Source organism: Aethina tumida, chromosome 1, assembly GCF_024364675.1.
Source record: "Aethina tumida isolate Nest 87 chromosome 1, icAetTumi1.1, whole genome shotgun sequence".
NCBI lineage: Eukaryota > Metazoa > Arthropoda > Insecta > Coleoptera > Nitidulidae > Aethina > Aethina tumida.
In genome coordinates, this window is record NC_065435.1 from 69,070,813 (window position 1) to 69,088,397 (window position 17,585).

The 17,585-nt window shown below is 27.0% G+C and overlaps 1 protein-coding gene across 1 annotated transcript in view; it reads right to left on the reverse strand.

Moving 5' to 3' along the window:
* The window catches only part of LOC109599793 (matrix metalloproteinase-2-like), a 69,657-nt gene extending 53,998 nt beyond the window's left edge, over positions 1–15,659 (reverse strand). Inside the window, exon 1 of the mRNA XM_020015828.2 lies at positions 15,298–15,659. Coding sequence (XP_019871387.2) covers positions 15,298–15,465 — 168 coding nt within the window. The 5' untranslated portion in view covers positions 15,466–15,659. The remainder of the gene's footprint in view (positions 1–15,297) is intronic.
* Between the last annotated feature and the right edge of the window lie 1,926 nt (positions 15,660–17,585).

Here is a 17,585-nt window from a genome sequence, read left to right on the forward strand (position 1 = left end):
TTCAATTTCTACCACGATGTCTGACAATTAATCCGTTCTGTAAATCTTAATTCCTTTAGAAAATTCCATAACCCATTATTTAAATATTATTGTAAATTATTTTATTCGTATTTAAAATATTGAATTAATCAGAAGTTATTTTTCTAATGCTATTTTATTTACAATTTTTTTATAGAAATAATTGTGAAACGTGTAATTCATATTTTCGTCTTAATTCTCCGTTTAAATAGTTTCGTAGTATTTTGAAAGTCTCGGATTAAAAATTTAGGAAACTTTTTAGGAATTATTACAGAGATCATTTGGATAATCAATCTAAAAAATTTAGTTATTTTTTATTTTGCTGATATTCTTCGACTTGCTACATATTTAATTTTTATTTAATATAGAATTGTGAAGTGGCTAATTAATTTTTATGGTCCATTTTATTGTTTAAATACAGTGATAGTATTTTGCAAATTTCCTTTCAAAAAATTTAAGATGTTTAGTCTATTCAGAAAATGTTCTTTTAGAAAATTATATTTATAATATAAATATTTTAAAATATCTTAAAAATTTCATATTTCCAATAAATTTTATTAGACGTTATTTAAATAATTTTTATTTAATAGAAATAAAAGTCTCTAATATTTTTATCCGATATCATTATTTAAATACTTTTGAAGTATTTTGGAAGCTTCAATTCTGAAGGGACATTTTAGTATTTATTCTAATCAGAAAATTTTCTTTAAACAAATAGTATTTACAATATAACGCATTGTTTAAATATGTACATAAATATTGTAAAATATCTTAAAAATTTCATCATATAGTTTAGTTTTTTATATTTTGTTAAAATTCTTGTAATTAGTATTACAAACTCATGTCATTGTTTAAAAGTTTAAGGGATTTTTTAATACAAAGATTTATTCAGATAATTTTCTTTAAGAAAATCGTATTTACAATATAACTTATTGTTTAAATACATAAGTAATGTAAAATATCTCAAAAATTCCGTTTTTCCAATATAAACCTTTTGGATAATAAATCAGATTAGTTTAGTTTTTTTTTTTATTTTGTTAAGTTCTTGAAATTAATACTATTAAATAAGTTATTTAATTAATCTTTATTTAATAGAAATAATTGGGAATCTAATTAATATTTTTATGTCATATCATTGTTTAAAATTTTTTATAGCTTCAATTTAAAAGTTTAAGGGACTTTTTAGAGGTTAGGTTTATTAAGAAAATTAATCTTTATATTTAATAAAAATAATTAGGAAGTCTCTAATTTATATTTTTATGTCATGTCATTGTTTAAAAATTATTGTAGTATTTTGAACGCTTCAATTTAAAAGTTTAAGGGATTTTTTAGTACATAGACTTATTCAGAAAATCGTATTTACAATATAATTAATCAAAATTAAAACTACGAATAAAAAAATAATTCAAAAATATAACATACCAAATTTTATAAAAACACACCAACCTATTTAAGAAAGTCTTTATTAGTTAATCGTTAATCAGTCATTACAAAATAAACATTAATTCATATTAAATATACGACAAAAAGTCATTGGACGCACATGAAGGATGTTACATAAAACAGCCATTAACGCAATGACAAGATAAATAGAAATTTAAAAAGACAACAGTGTTCTCTATGACAATGAACTTATAAAACAGACGATAACACAGATAACCTTTGCGGATGCATCCTTTGCAAGAAAACGAGTGATCCCAAATAAATTGTAACGTTGCCACAATGTTGAACTGTTAATAAACAAGGAAGCGTTTAAAAAGTTAAGAATCCGTATACAGAAATAATATTCATGCACTTAGAAGTAGAATGAAACTGTTTTATACCATATAAACAAGGTGCAAATAGTGCAATAAAAAGGAAACCTTGACAAATATACGGCAATAGTATTTATTGCACTGCAGGATTGTTTTTATCTCCTGGTTCTTTAAGTTGTCTGCCACCATAAATTCCCCCATTTGACAAAGGTTTGAAGTGGAAAAAAGTGCGAGACACCAAACAAAACTGCCCACGTACCTAAAGTTAAAATTAGCAAGTCAACCTTAAAAACGGTCGTTGATTGTATTTATAAGTAATTATTTTTATGATTTTTATTACTCTTTGTGTGTACACTTTCTTTTATGGCATTTGTTGTTGGTTGAACAAAGACATGTTACGGACACCTTTGTTTTACTGCAACTTTGTTTTTATTTTCCTTAATCTTATTTCCAAGAGCGAAATCTAATCGGCGTTGCATAAAACAAATGTTTATCTTTATTTGACGAGTCGATGGTCTTGTTTGTATTGGAACATCAAATGTCAATTGCTTTGATCAATAAACAGGATTCGTACAATGAATTGTTGTGAGCTCTTAATAAAATGTTCGTTGACCCCGAAATTATTCGCAAGTGTTCCATATTTCGTGAAAGGCCGCAACTTCCTATATCGTCACTGATATTTATTACTGATTATTAAGTTGTGTTTGTGTCTTCCTTTTTTTTAATATTATGTAGCCCATTTGTGGAGCGTCTGACAGACAATTAGTCATGGGTTTTGACCCCAAACTAGGAAGCTCAACATGCGTACGGTGATCGTTTCACCTCCATTGTTCGACACAACAATGTCCCTAAAAATCTTATTATTGGATTACGTTGTCGAGTGGAGGCAAATAGAAATTTATTCAGTTGAATTATTCATCGCGTTGCATTATTTTCGTGTTTTAATTTATCTACTTTCTTATCAGATGCAACACTTACGTTATGTTGTTGATTTTTAATAAATTGTTTTCGATTTAAAAATTATCATATGCATGAATGTGGAACGAGAATGACTTAACACTATGGTGCACAATAAGAAGAAGCCCGGACAAAAAATTAATTATTTTTATCTTCCTACATAAAAATTAATAATATAGACACAAGATCTTAATTTCCATTCTAATGTTGGTAGGATATGACTAAAACATTTTGCAATTTTTTCTAAAGGTTCTCATAAAGTTGCTGATTGAAAAACTTCTTACTTTTAATCCGGTTATAAATTATTTAATTGCATTTTAATATCAACAGCAATGGTTAAGCAAAAACAACTTATGGATTGCATAAAACAAAAAGTCTCATAACACGTTTTATTGGAACAAAAGCACTAATATACTAAACACCATGGGAAAATTGTGTGTAATAAAGCTAATTAAATCCATAAACGATATAAATTACTGTTAATTCTCAATGTTACCGCAAATTGTAGATCATTAATGGTTTTAATAATCAATCTATACTTGGTTTAACAGATATTAATGTGTTTTCACATTTGTTTGGAAATGATAATTCAAGGAAATAATCCCCTGGGGTATTGTTAAAATATGTCATTTGAACGGTTATTATTATTATTGAAATATTTTCAATAACTTCATGACGTGGCCATGATTATTATTAATTGAGGAACTACATCATCTTATGCACGTATTCAAACTTCAGATATATTTATAATAAATAACCGTATTAATAATAAATGGGAATAACAAGATTATCTGTTTTACATACTTGTACGTAATTTAGTTGTAAAGGACAAACTGTTGTAGTCTAAACGTACTAGTTTGTTTATACGCTTGTCTGTGTCTAGGATATTTGCACATTATTATTTATTTACATTGCGGTTTCCAATAATATATAAAAATATTTAATGACTGTAGACTAAACTAGTAGATTCAATACGGATTTTCAGGAGACGTTTACTTAAACCAAATATTTTTTCTTTAATTAGAAAAATAATTATCGAGACAAAATGTACTACAGTGACGTACTGAAATAGAAATCAAGTAACTGTTATTCCCTTGTTATGACAATAAATATAAAAATAAACATTAAAAATTGTAAATGTTATTGCATCAATAAATTTTAAATTTCATGAACATTTGAGAATGTCTATTAAATTAATATTTATAAAATCAATAGCATAATTATATTAACTAACTAAAATATGTTAAAAATGTGAGCTGCATTATTTGAATTGGATGCTAGTACCTATAATATTTATTGTTTTTTCTGTTATTGTTGTGTCCAGTTTTTTATTTTACAATTGACAAAATTATAGTTTTTACTTGATGGACTTTCATTGCTCTTTGTGAATTTAAATCAATTCTTTAGTTGTGGTCTTATGCCTATTATAATTATTTAATCATTAGTCGATGTGAAACTGTAAGAAAAATTGTAATTCAACGTTACCGAGACCGAAAGAAACAAAAAGAGATGACTGAGAGTTTACGGCTAAATAAGTCAATCAATTTCCCATGTTATTAAAAATATTAAAGGAACTGGCCAAGTGGTAGCTACCAAAAAATTTGTCAGAGTTCTAAAACTTTGAAAGAAAATTTATAGATATATAGTTCGAATGTGTAAAAACAATCCTAATCGTCAACTGAAATTAAATACAACCTGAAAGAAATGGGATTTGCTGAAATAGATCATGGTCTATGAGAAGATGGTTGAGAATGGGGGTTCGTTTCACCCTAAACCTACAAGAAAAACCCTAGTTTCTACTAAAAATGTAAAAGTTCAATTTTCACATACTTAAGATCACATTCATTGGACCACAGAACTGTGGGGAGGTGTAGTTTTTAGTGATGGGTCTAAATTTCAATGATTATATGGGAATAAAATCATTCTTTTGATGTAGATCTCCTAGATTGATTTATGTACATTAAAGAACAATTTTTCATCAATATATTAAAGATATGATACTCTTAATAAATGTGTTTCAACATGAAGCCTATAAGTAATTAAAAATGTTCCAGGCCTGTATATATTAAATAATCAAATAAATTTTAAAGTACACTAAAATTACAATTACAATAAAAAGTATTTGCAATACAAAATATATAAATAAACAAATAACAAATTTTTATTTTAAGTTATTTAAAACATTGGTTGAAATAATATTTATAGATTGATAAAAGAAGTAACACAGTTAAAATAACATGAATGTGTAATAAATAACTATCAACGACTTCTAAACATCTTAAAATGCAGAACTGTTATTATTACAGGTAATTAGTAAAAATAATATTTACATATTGATAAATCTTCCTGATTAATCTAACCTAACTAGGGCTCGACGGATACATCGGAACCGACATCAGTATCGGCGCCAGTGATCCAAAAATTCCACAATCAGTGGATTTACTTGATTAAATTACTACCGAGTGTATTTACTACACAAGTTTAAATGTTTCTTTTAATAAATCTTGGTTTTTATAGATAAGTGGCACCTTATCTGTTTTCTGTACATTACGGGTATCATAATAAATTGCTTCATTCATTTCAGCATTATTTTTTAAAATCACGTTTTTAACAAATTTTAATAAAATTAGTAAAATGAAAGGACATACCTGATTTTATCTAGTTGAAATAAGTTAAATTTATTCTTTTATCATCGGTCAAAAAATGTCCAGTTGAGCTTTACACATAACCTTATTTAAACCCAATTAAATTTAAAAAGAAATAATTAAATGTTGTAATTTTGAACACACAAAATATAGCTTAGTGTTTTAAGTATGTTTCAGAGCTGTAAAAAACTGTGCGACTTTCTCACAAGTTACAAATTAAATAAAAATATTTACCGAAAATAAAAATTTTCATTATCCATTAATAAAAATAATGAAACACAGACAGTAAATATTGTTTTAAAACATTAGTAGGTACAATCCTGTTTTCATTGTTACAATGAACAAGCAACCTTCGCACAAAAATAGCATAATTATTTAGTTAAAAGTCACATGACAAATTTTCTCAATGTGCTGGATGTGTCATTAAATTTAAAAGACCTGGATTAATTTCAATGACTGCAGCAGCTTTATGGCCCTTGGTTCAAATTGTTTTCATACTTTTTGTCTTTGTTGTATTCGCTGATTAAATTCCACGCACACATTCTTGTCACAGTTAATTAATGTAATTAGTCGCATGCATAAAATTAATCTGTAAGTAATAGAATAGAAATGTATAATTGTTAAAACCATAAAATTGTTTATACGATTTTAATTAGCATTAGTATCTGAACGACAGCGATAAACCAGTTGAAAAATGTACACTTGTATTGTTTACATTTTCGAAATAAATCTTGTTAATTCGTTTGATGGAGTCAACACATTTAGAAATTCCGCGGCAGTGAAAAATGCGTAAACACCACTCCACCTTTTGTTGCATCTTGCATCACAATTATTCACATCGGCATCTCCGTAACCCAATTCTAAAATAAAAATAGCCGGTTTAAATTAAAATAGATCGTGGCGAGTAAACTTTTTAATGCGATTATCTTCCGGCTTTTGTAAGCCGCTGGAAGAAGGGCGCGTTTTATATTAAAACAAATCGAGCAAAACGAAATCCTACTAAAAACTTATCTTAAAAGCAGGAAATTTGCTTTAATTAGTTTGTGTTTTAAAATTACCCTAAAAAGCCTTTTATTAATTCTACCGGAAAATATAATAAAATTATGATTCTTTCAGATCTTTGGACATTTATTCATATCTTTACGATCTGAATATATTATGTTTGAAACATTTAAAATAAAAATAAAATAAAAAGTAAAATTGCGATGTTTGTTTGGTGGAAGCGTTAAGTTTAGGTAAAAAGAAAAAAAATTCTACTGGGAATTAATTGACTTGATATACATGTGCCATATTACATATTTTTTACTTTTTGTCTTAAAAAGTAAAAGACACCTTAATTATAAGGTATGTGTTTAAAGTAATGTGATAATAATGTTTTATCCACACATAACATTTTAATTTCATTTCATTCAAAACAAAAAACCATTTTTGTTAGTTAGACCTACTTCACTAATCTTATTACGAATGTTTTGATTCATTTCTCTCTCCTAAAAGTTAAATCAATAATTTTTTAGAAAAAAATAAGTTTAAGTTAAGAATATTAAATATGTTTTTTTTTGTTATATAACACCAAAAAATTAATTGCAAAAATTCTATATACTAATTTTGACAAAGTTTCCTCTGTTTTTCTCTTTAAATTATTCTTAACTACCTCTGTAACAAGTATAAAAATATGTGGTTATAAATTAACATTTTTTATTTTATTTTTTGGAGTTATACTTAGATAAACGGTTTATGTGATAAAAAAATATGTGTAGTTTACTGCAATAGTAATAACTATGATATGTCTCAAAATACTTAATAAAGGATCTCAATAAAGCGAAACCCCAAATTTCTTCAAATTTTCATAAAATCCTTGATCAAAATCATATGAATCTGTGGAATGTATCTAGTACTCTGTACATAATTATTTTCTACGAGTTCCGTCTCAACGAAGTTCGCCCAACCATTCAAAACATGAAATTTGTAAATTTATTTCGTGATAAACAAACATTTTTTTTTAAATATCCACGACATCCAGTAGTCCAGATACGCCTATATAAACTTTATGACATATCATGAAGAGAAAGTTCCGACCACAGCCCGCAAGAACCATCCAAGAGTTGCGAGGTTGTCTCCAAGAAATTTAAAACAGTTTTACTCCAGATGATTACCAAGCATCTCGAGACGTATCCAGGCGATAATAATATTTAATTTAATTTAATAGGTCAAAATCAAATAAACATTTCCCATGTAACAGAAATGTAATAAATTTTCGTATAACATGCTATATTTTTTCAAAAAAACATTTTTGTTAGTTGGACCTACTTCACTGAGACAGAGCTTGTATATAATGGAAAAGGAAGAAGATTGAATAATCTTATTACAATTATTTTGATTCATTTCTGACTCTTCAATAATTTTTTAGAAAACAATAAGTTTAATTTAAGAATATTAAATATGGTTCTTTTATTATAAAACACGAAAAAATTAATTGCAAAAATACTCACTACTAATTTTGAAAAAGTTTTAAAATTTATTTTATATGTGAGTGAAGAAGGAAAGAAAGATCTTATTAGAGTTGTTTCGAATAATTTATATCTGTATTTTTTTATAATTTGAAATTAACATATACAAATAAAAATATTAAATATTTTATTAAAGGATACAAGAAACTGATGCACTGATTAATTTTATACATTTTTAAATATCTTATCAGGGTTGTGTTTGTATTATAACAGTCTTATAGAGTTGCTTTGATTAATTTATGTCTGACAAAAGTTACAAGGTACTTAGTATGAAATTGAAAACACCTAAATTTATAAAAAAATATTGAACGACAAAATTTTTCCACATCCAATTAGTTACATTCATGGTAAAAGAGATTTATGTAATTGTATGAAGTTGGCAAATAATCAAAAAAAAAAATATATATATATATATATATATATATATATAGAAGGATAAAATCGTTTTTATAATTAATTAATTAATTAACGACAATTTAATGGTAAATTCTCCACCATTTACAGTACTTTCGTTTTTGTTTTGAAATCATTATAAGTTGTGAACAAATTCAATTTGTTGTAACATAATATCTATTTGATTTATGATGGTTCTGGATTTTTAGACAATTATTCACATCTTTTTGATGTGATATACTGTGCAAACATATGCTTGGCATATTTTACTGCACATTTTCACTTCTTACCTTAAAAGGAAAAAATGAGTATAAATATAAGGTTTGTATTTGCAATTTAATATAAAGTTTCCATTTTTTAAACACACAATTAAATTAATTTTGTTTGATATAAAACAGATAAACTATAATTTATTTAGAATTATTGCAATTTTATTACATTTTTTTTCAAACATGGTTTGTACTGTTTCAAATTTGTGCATAAATAAATGTATAACTAAGTAATTTTGTTGACTTATGTCGATGTATTAACATGAAAATTAACAATGTAATAATTTAAATGATGATAATTACATAACATCTCACAAGAAAACATTAATATATAAAGTTCAATAAAATTTCCAATCAACTGTTAATTGTAGTCAATATGTTAACCTTAAACATCACTTTCTTTTTTATTTTTGTCTGTGTACATGAAAAAGTATTCCGAATGCACAGTTCCTGTTTAAGTCATGTTTAACGGTTTAGCATCTATGATATTACTAAGCCATTCACATTTTGTCATAAACATTCCAAGAAGTGGAAAAAAGTAAAAACCACTAACTACAATTGTTCACCACATTCAATTCATCAATTTAAGTTGTGAATCATCTAAAACTGCTACCGTTAATAACCGAAACGGTCACCAATTACAAGACTGAAAGAAAAAAAAAAGAAACGATGCGCACCCAATTTTTCGTTAAGACAATGTCCCGAACGGACGGACAATGATCCCTTCGAAAAACGGCAGCCATTCACATGCAAATCAGATACGACAATTTCCATTAGATACGTGAATGGACGACTTGTTGGAAAACTAATGACCTCGCCGTTCCAACAGAAAACCGAAACACTTCGCGAATAACGCACATACATGTGGATCGAAATGTGCGGGGGGTGGTGTGTGCGTTCGTTCGTTTACCAGTCAGTCGGCCGACGATCCGTCCGCAAAGGGCATTAAACCAAATTAGTCTTGAAAACGATCTGGCCAACACAAAAAGGCCACACACCTCTTCATGTTGTCCAACCATAATTCACCCGGAACGCGGCCGAACAAACCGACAAAGATCCAACTGCCATTCATCATCGGATATGTACCAAACCGTGAATGGTTCGTTTTCAATCGTCACGCGAGTACCAGACTGTTAACCGTGGTCTGTTTGTTTTCAAATTGATCAGATTCCTTGTAAACAGTTTCGAGACAGTTGTATTGTGACTTATGAAGTGGGCCCATTATAATATTTCGATGGAAACAAAATTTGTTGTTCCATCAGTAATTTCATTCGACACGAATTATTATGCCTTTAAATGATAATTCGACTTTTACATTTGAATTTCTTTTCGTTCTGAAGCACTTTTATAGGACTTTCTTAAAATTATGTGGAATAGATTACTTTTTTTATTGCAAACATATACAGTAGCCGAAATTTCAAATTCTTTATTTCAAATTGATTTTTTTAATGCATAATTTTTCACTTGCAATAAATACTTTAAATAATAATATTACTGACTGGGTACTGGATATTTATTCTTATATATGTTTCTTTAAATTAAAATGTGCTTTTTTCTTTTTAAATGGCTCTATGTATCTAGATTCAAAATACATTCAACATATTTGTGTATTATTATTCTGAACTAAAAGCGATTTGCATGAAAAGTCCACTACACAGGGCCTTTTATATTAGTGGTCCAAGCCAAAATAAATATCTCTGAAGCTATTAAGGTATTTTCATATCTTATTTGATTATATAAAAATTAAATTATTACATTTAAAATAAACACTTATTATCAATTTTATCTAATTTTTCTAGGTTTAGTTAAATAATTTGTAAAATAATAAATTGACAATAATTTGTCATGGATTCATTTAAACAATATTTTAAGTTATATTATGAACAACCGAGCAATATTTTAATTGAATGGAAATTTACAATAATAATTATTATTTTGCAACTCTAATATTTCATTAAAAATTAAGGAATTTTTACAGATCTTAATTTTAAAATAAGTAGAATAGCTCCATATTTTACTGCTGTAAAAATGAATAGTTGTTTTTTTATAGTTTTTATTAAAAATTATAATTTTAGATTATTATATAGTTTATATAACAATATCACCAAATGGTAAATTATAAAAATTTGTTCCTATTTAAAGTAAAATATGCTTTTTCCTACAAAATGTCTATGTACTTACATCCAAAGTTTCAAAATATTTACAGAAAATTTCTGTATTTAATTCGGTTATTAAATTTAAAATAAAGAGATCATTTGATAGTTTTTATGGACTGTAATTAAATAATTTGTTTTTTTTTTGAATTTATACAAAGTTCAAGTTGTAGTGTATATATGTATAAAATAAGGGTATTACATTTTAATGAAGGTAAATAAATTTCATTGGATACAGATTTTATTATTTATTGAAAATAATTTTTCTTATTTGATTATATAAACATATTTAGGTCATTATATTCGAAATATATCATCATTTCTTATAAATTGATATACGGAACAATATCTCAAGTTGTATATAATATATGAAATAGGCGTATTATATCTTAATGAAAATTAAATCTGCTGTTTCAAAAGTATATTCACACACATTTTATTCTTATTTTCTTGATATATGCTATTTTAAACTACACAATATGTTTCACATTCGTTGTCCAATAAGAAGGTTCTGAAAAACAGTGAAAGATTTTTTTCATTTCTTATTTGGATAAGCAAAAACATTCATTAGCTTTGTGTACTTACATTCAAAACATACATACATAATATTTTTTCATTTCTCATTTACTTAATAAAATAAATTGGTTATTAAAGTTTCAATTTAATTTTACTTAATTTTTCTAGTTTAAACATATTTCTAACATATTTTTTATTTTTAAGTGTTTAAACCTGTTTCAAGATTCAAAACTTCCATCTCTTTGTCAACAATCTATTAAAAAAGCTATAAATTATTTTTGAAGATTATATCTTGAAATCTCAAAACATTAAAATGAAATGTTTATAATATTTCAAAATTGTCGATAGATATTTTCATTTCACAAATTTAAGCCAAAAAACAAAAATTTGAAGACCATAAAAAATTTCGACAACACTAGTGTGTTACGTTGTTTAATTTTTTATTTGATGATGAAAAACATGGATAAAATAAAAAGTCATTATGGTTTCTATTTTTTGTTGAGAGTCTAAAAGTTTATTAATTTCTTACTTGATTATGTAAAAAATTACCATAATCATTGTTAAATTTAAAATATAATAATTATTAACGTTACCAATTCGCCTAATTTGTGCACTTTCTACTAAGTAATTTATTGAGTAATTTAACCTTAAAAATGTTAATAAAGATAGATATTAAATTGTAAAAAATTGTTGAAATAAATTGGAATTACTAGTGGAAAGTAATTTATTCCACAATTTTTTAAAATAGTCTGGCCCAAATTTGTCAATTTTTAAATAAATAATAGAAAAATAATTAACGGAAAGGATAGATTTTACTCAAAAACCAAAAAAAACCTAAAGTATAATAAAATGAATAAATAATAAAACCACAGAGAATGGTCAGAATGGCACATCAAGGCTACTCGTAGAATCTATAGGCTCGTTGCACAGCATTTTGACCATTTTACATTATTTTCTCTTATTGCCAATGCAGATGCGTCGTTTAAAAAAAAGTAATAATAAAAACTAGATCACGCAGAAGGACAACGGAACGCATTTCCATATTGAATCCGCCGTTTAGTGCGTTACTCATAAACAAACAAGCTCGAATAGTGAACGAAACACACACACATACACACGACCTTAATAAGCCGTGGCGGAGTTTAATGTACACTGCCACACACCATGAATATGACTTACTGATTAAGTTGCACTGAAATAATAAATAAACTGTGCACGAACCGGATATGCGTTTTTTCTTTCGTGGACTTCTTCACTCGCCATTCAGATTTTATGGGGGGGCTATTTTTAAAGACGGGCGCAAATAAAATTCCGTTAACGTTTCTCTATGGCACAATGAACGGATTCGGCCGCATCGGGCAATCGATGAGACGGGTTATTTTCGAAAGTATGATCTAACTTTCTTTCAGAACAAAATGGAAGTTCTTTTTTTTCGCCCTCCATTGTCGTCAACTTAATTTTCCCAACTCAGCGTCATAAAGGTTAATCTGAAAGTAAAAACTGCTCCGTTAAGATCGATAAAACGAATGAAATTTGCGGTTCGTTTAGTGTCAAACACGAAAAACCCATCTCCAGATGTGATTAAGCACAATTCTTCCTACCGTGACGTCAGGTCTGTATCATGAACGTTACATGCGATTTTAAGGGACAGCCACGACATCCATTACAGCTTAACGATTGTCTTCCACGGTAACTCCGTGTTTATGGCTTAATTGACGTGCCCACCAACTGTAATAATACTATATTGAAACTTTTTCCAGCAATAATTTCGACAAAATAAACGATGTTTAATTTGAAACTTCTTCTTGAGGACGTCGTATCGAAATTTCGAGCTCGTAATGGGGAGCGGTTGTTTCTGTTTATACGCACATATAAAGCGAGAATCCCAACCCACGAGGAATTGCGGCGCCTTCAGTCTTGTAAGGGGATTTCTTTTTGCTCAGTGGTCAATATCGATCCGGGCATGTCGGCCCCAATGTTTCCCGTTGATATACAATTATTCTGGCTATTTTTTGTAACCGTTATCATGCAGGGGAAGTGAAAGTTTGAATGTCAAAAGAGAGGGAGGCGAAACAACGTCATCCTGTCTATATGTTTGTAAAGGTGATGACTGGAACTATTCATAATTTACGTCGGATTTCCGAGGAATGTCTGATTATGGGGATAAGAAAAATTGATATAAAAATAAGTACTGATAGTGAGTGAGATTCCAATAAACTTGTGGAGGCTTTATGTAATGACTGAAATAAACCTACTTAATATCAGTTATTATATGCAATCAATTATTGCAATTCCCATGCATAATTCAAGTTATTTACCATACATCAATAATAAATCAATAGTAACCTTTTTCAGCATAACTAAGCACCTGTTATGACTGATTTTAAATAACTAGTTTGCTTAAACCCCGTAAATTGTGAATTGTATAATTAACTATTATTTAACTAAATGCTCTGTTATTAGAATCTAGTTTTATCTATCGGCTAATTTGAATAGATAATTCATTGAAAAGGTGTGTAAAAAATTATAAATTGCACTTCCTGAAACATGAGCAAAAACATTTAATTTTCATATTTCAGACAAAGAGTTTAAATATAAACCGCATATTTGTATGTCATAAAATATAAATACTGTAAGAGCCAGTGCAAAAGTGAGCGAAACATTTTTCAAAAGAAATTTCTTTGTGCATATTATTTGTATTTCGGAGGAATCTTGAAATTAATTGGTGACATTTGCCAGAAATTTGCTTAAATGTTTTTGTAGACATGTTTATGCAGTCTCATCAGAGGAACAGGAATAATTAAAAGAAGACCTGCAATTGTAATTGTGACTAAATTATTATAATATTTATTTAACATGTTTAAAAAATGCAATGATGCAACATCTTGGTTCTAGCGGTTAGATATAGAAGATAATAGTATAAAAATATCGGTTTATGTTTTTTACAATGACGTATTACTTCCAAAAAGATATGAGGAATGCATTTGTTAAAAGCTTCCGTATTTCAACAAGCTTCCTTTTAAGAAATTGATTTTTTGTACGTAACACAAATGCAATATAAATTTTAATACTATTATTTAATCATGAAATAACTTAATAGAATTAAAAAACGAGTTTTTGAATCTTTATAATTAAGATTTTTATATCTTCAAATATAAAGATTTTGACATGTATAACATATATAATACAAATAATATTTTTCTTAAACAATCTAATCTAGAACAGTAATCAATTTTCAAAAAATAATTAAGACACTTTTAATATTTTTTAATATAATATTTATATAAATAAAATATAAAATAAACTTTAAAGATATATATTTGTCATATAAAGTAAGTCTTGCAAAAATACTAACTTTTAAATACATATCAGTGATATTTTTAATAATTTTATTTAATTAAAAAAGATTTTAGCATTTTTATAATGAAGATCAGCTTTGATGACAATTTTTGATTCATATATAACGTAAATCATAATAGTGTATATAAAAATATTCTTTTATATTGATTCAGTTTTCAGATGAGAAAAAAAAACTATTTTGGTTTTGTTAAACTTTTGGGATTTGTCACGTTTCTACATAATTAATGTATGCTAACTTTAACTTTCCTAAATTTACTTAATTTTAATAATAATTTTATAATTAAATATTCTGTAAATAAATGAATTTATAAAGGCAAAGTTGATCTTCAAACCTTTTAAATATTATTATTAAAATAAGTATAATAAAATAGTTTCAGTCACAGATAGTCCAAACAAATTTTTGAAGTATTAACCTGAAAGATATAATTAAACAATAAAGATACTTGACAAAAATTAGTTTTAATCATTAATTTATATTTAATTATGAACATTTATTAACTCGATGGTACATCTATTAGTTTGTGTTCTTACTGTTTCCAGTATATATTATATTATTGAAAAATATTTGTACTAATATGTTTAATAAATGTTAACATATTTTCATAAACATGACATTTAAGACATTGTCTTCGAACAAACAAAGTTTGACGTGCGCTTCCTGAAACTTTCCGCCAACAAAGAGTTTTAATTATAGTCGTAAACAGTTCGAACGGGCTCACACTTACCACATTGTCTCCAAGCAGTTCCCTCTTTATCCTAATCGCTTCGGAAAACGCAACTTCCATGCACAACACAAGCAAAACACCACGCACACAAGCAAGAGGTCGCACAGCTGACACACACTGTCGCATTGTAGTAAATTGTCTTCGCATCGGCCTGTCGCAGGAACACATGTAAAACGTCAATTATTTAAAAATAAAATAAATAAAATTATCGACGCGTCCGTTTAGTGCATCGTCTGAGAATGTCCGAAAAAATCGCCGCTATTATCTACTACCGGTGGTTCCCACACATGATCCGGACATCGCGGAGCTTTTCAGTGTTTCTTCAGTACGTGCTTGCGATGTTGCATGCCGTGCTTTTCGGCGGCGCGATTGCGAGCTTCTCCGACTACGGCTCGGCGGAGACAAAACGCGAACCGTCCATTCGAAACGGATAAATACTGCGCCATGTGGTGGGGCTTGAGGGTTCGTCATACGCGGATCACTCTTCAGGATTTTATGACATTGATTCCATACATTTTTTTTTTTTTTGGGTTTTTCGGCGGTTTTCACATTTCCTATTCCACCTTAAAGTTGACTTTCACTTCCGTTATACTTTCCGTACTTTGGGCGTCCTGTTTTCACAGTATAAAAAATTTTATAAAATTTTTGTTAGTGTCATTATATTGTTCAAAAAATTGCCAAAAATTGCTTCATTGAACGTTAAAATTAATCTACTTTTCAAATTTCAGTTTAAAAGTATATTTTTTAATTTTGAAAATCAATAACAAACTTTAAAGTATAATTGTAGAAAACCGTAGAAATAAATAATTTACAGAATTTAAGTTTTTGAAAACAATCTTTTTCTTTTTTATTTAAATTTATTTTACAGAATTTTTGTGAATTCCTACTTAAGAAGTAAAAAAATATTGTATTGAGGTTTATAAAATATTTTTACAGTATTATCTTTTACTATTAATTAATTTTAACAATGATGTAAAATTACGTTATTAGTTCTGAAAATTATGATGTAAAGTTTCATTTTATATTTATTTTATTTTATTTTATATTCATTTATTTTAATTTTATTTTATTTTTATTATTTTTTCGTATAATAATAATTAATATCATCATCAAGTCATAATTAGTTAATTGTAACACTCTTAACATGTACAGTTATCTTGTAGGTACTGAAAATTATTCTGCTTTTAACATTTCAATTAATATAGATTATAAAAAAATTACAGAAATAAAGAATTAACAGATTTTAAGCTTTTAAAAATATTTATATTATTATTATTTTTATATTAAAATTTTCTTATATGATTTTTTGTATTATATTACTGCTAGTTATGTAAAGAAAAAACATATTCTATGTTATCTACAAATTGTCAAATATTCATTATATACTAAAAATTACGATACTATGTGACTGATTTTCAAAGTTTAAAGGCTCTTACGTGTATACGTTTTAATACTTAAAACTACTTTCCAAAGTTTAGTAACAGTTTGCTTAATTTTGAAAATTAATTACAATCTTTGGTGCAGATTGTATAACACTAATTTACAACAAAAGTTCATAAACTTTCTTTTACATCTTTATATTGTAATTCAAGTGTTCTGAATATAAAAATCATTTTTATATATTTCCATTTAGGTCATTTACCTAGATAATGACAAATGCATGTTTTTCAGTTTGTCATTTTATTTAATGCGGTATACAAAGGAGAAGGCGATTGAGGGAAATTCATTAGAAAGGTGAGTAAATTATGTATCTAACGGTGCCTAATTCGCTTCGATCGGAAATAAAACAACTGAGTTACAGCTGTAGAAATTTGAAATTTCATGCAATGACCATTTTGAGTCACTTCTACCGTTTGAGTAAATTCTTTCCCCAACAAATAATTCCAATATTTCAGTTTTACATGTTTAATGGTTACTTTATTCAATACAAGTATTTCAAGCTCTGGAAAATATTATAAAGAAATAAAGATAAATGAATATTTAAATTTGCTACTAGATTTCTATATGTTTCATTTATTTATACTGTGTAAAGAATTTCGACTTGAATATTTACATTATGTATCGACCGGATCTTCTTGTACAATCATATTATTATTTCAGTCATGTTGTGGAGATGATACCTTGTCAATACCTCATCGCTTTAACCACCCATATTTATTGAGAAGAAAACCAAATGATTGAAGAGAAGATTAATCTTAATTGTCTTATTTGAACCTGGAAATCGAAATTAAATATTTTGCTATGAGTATGTCTTAGAATAAAGGGGAGTAAGTAGCTATTGTTGTAAT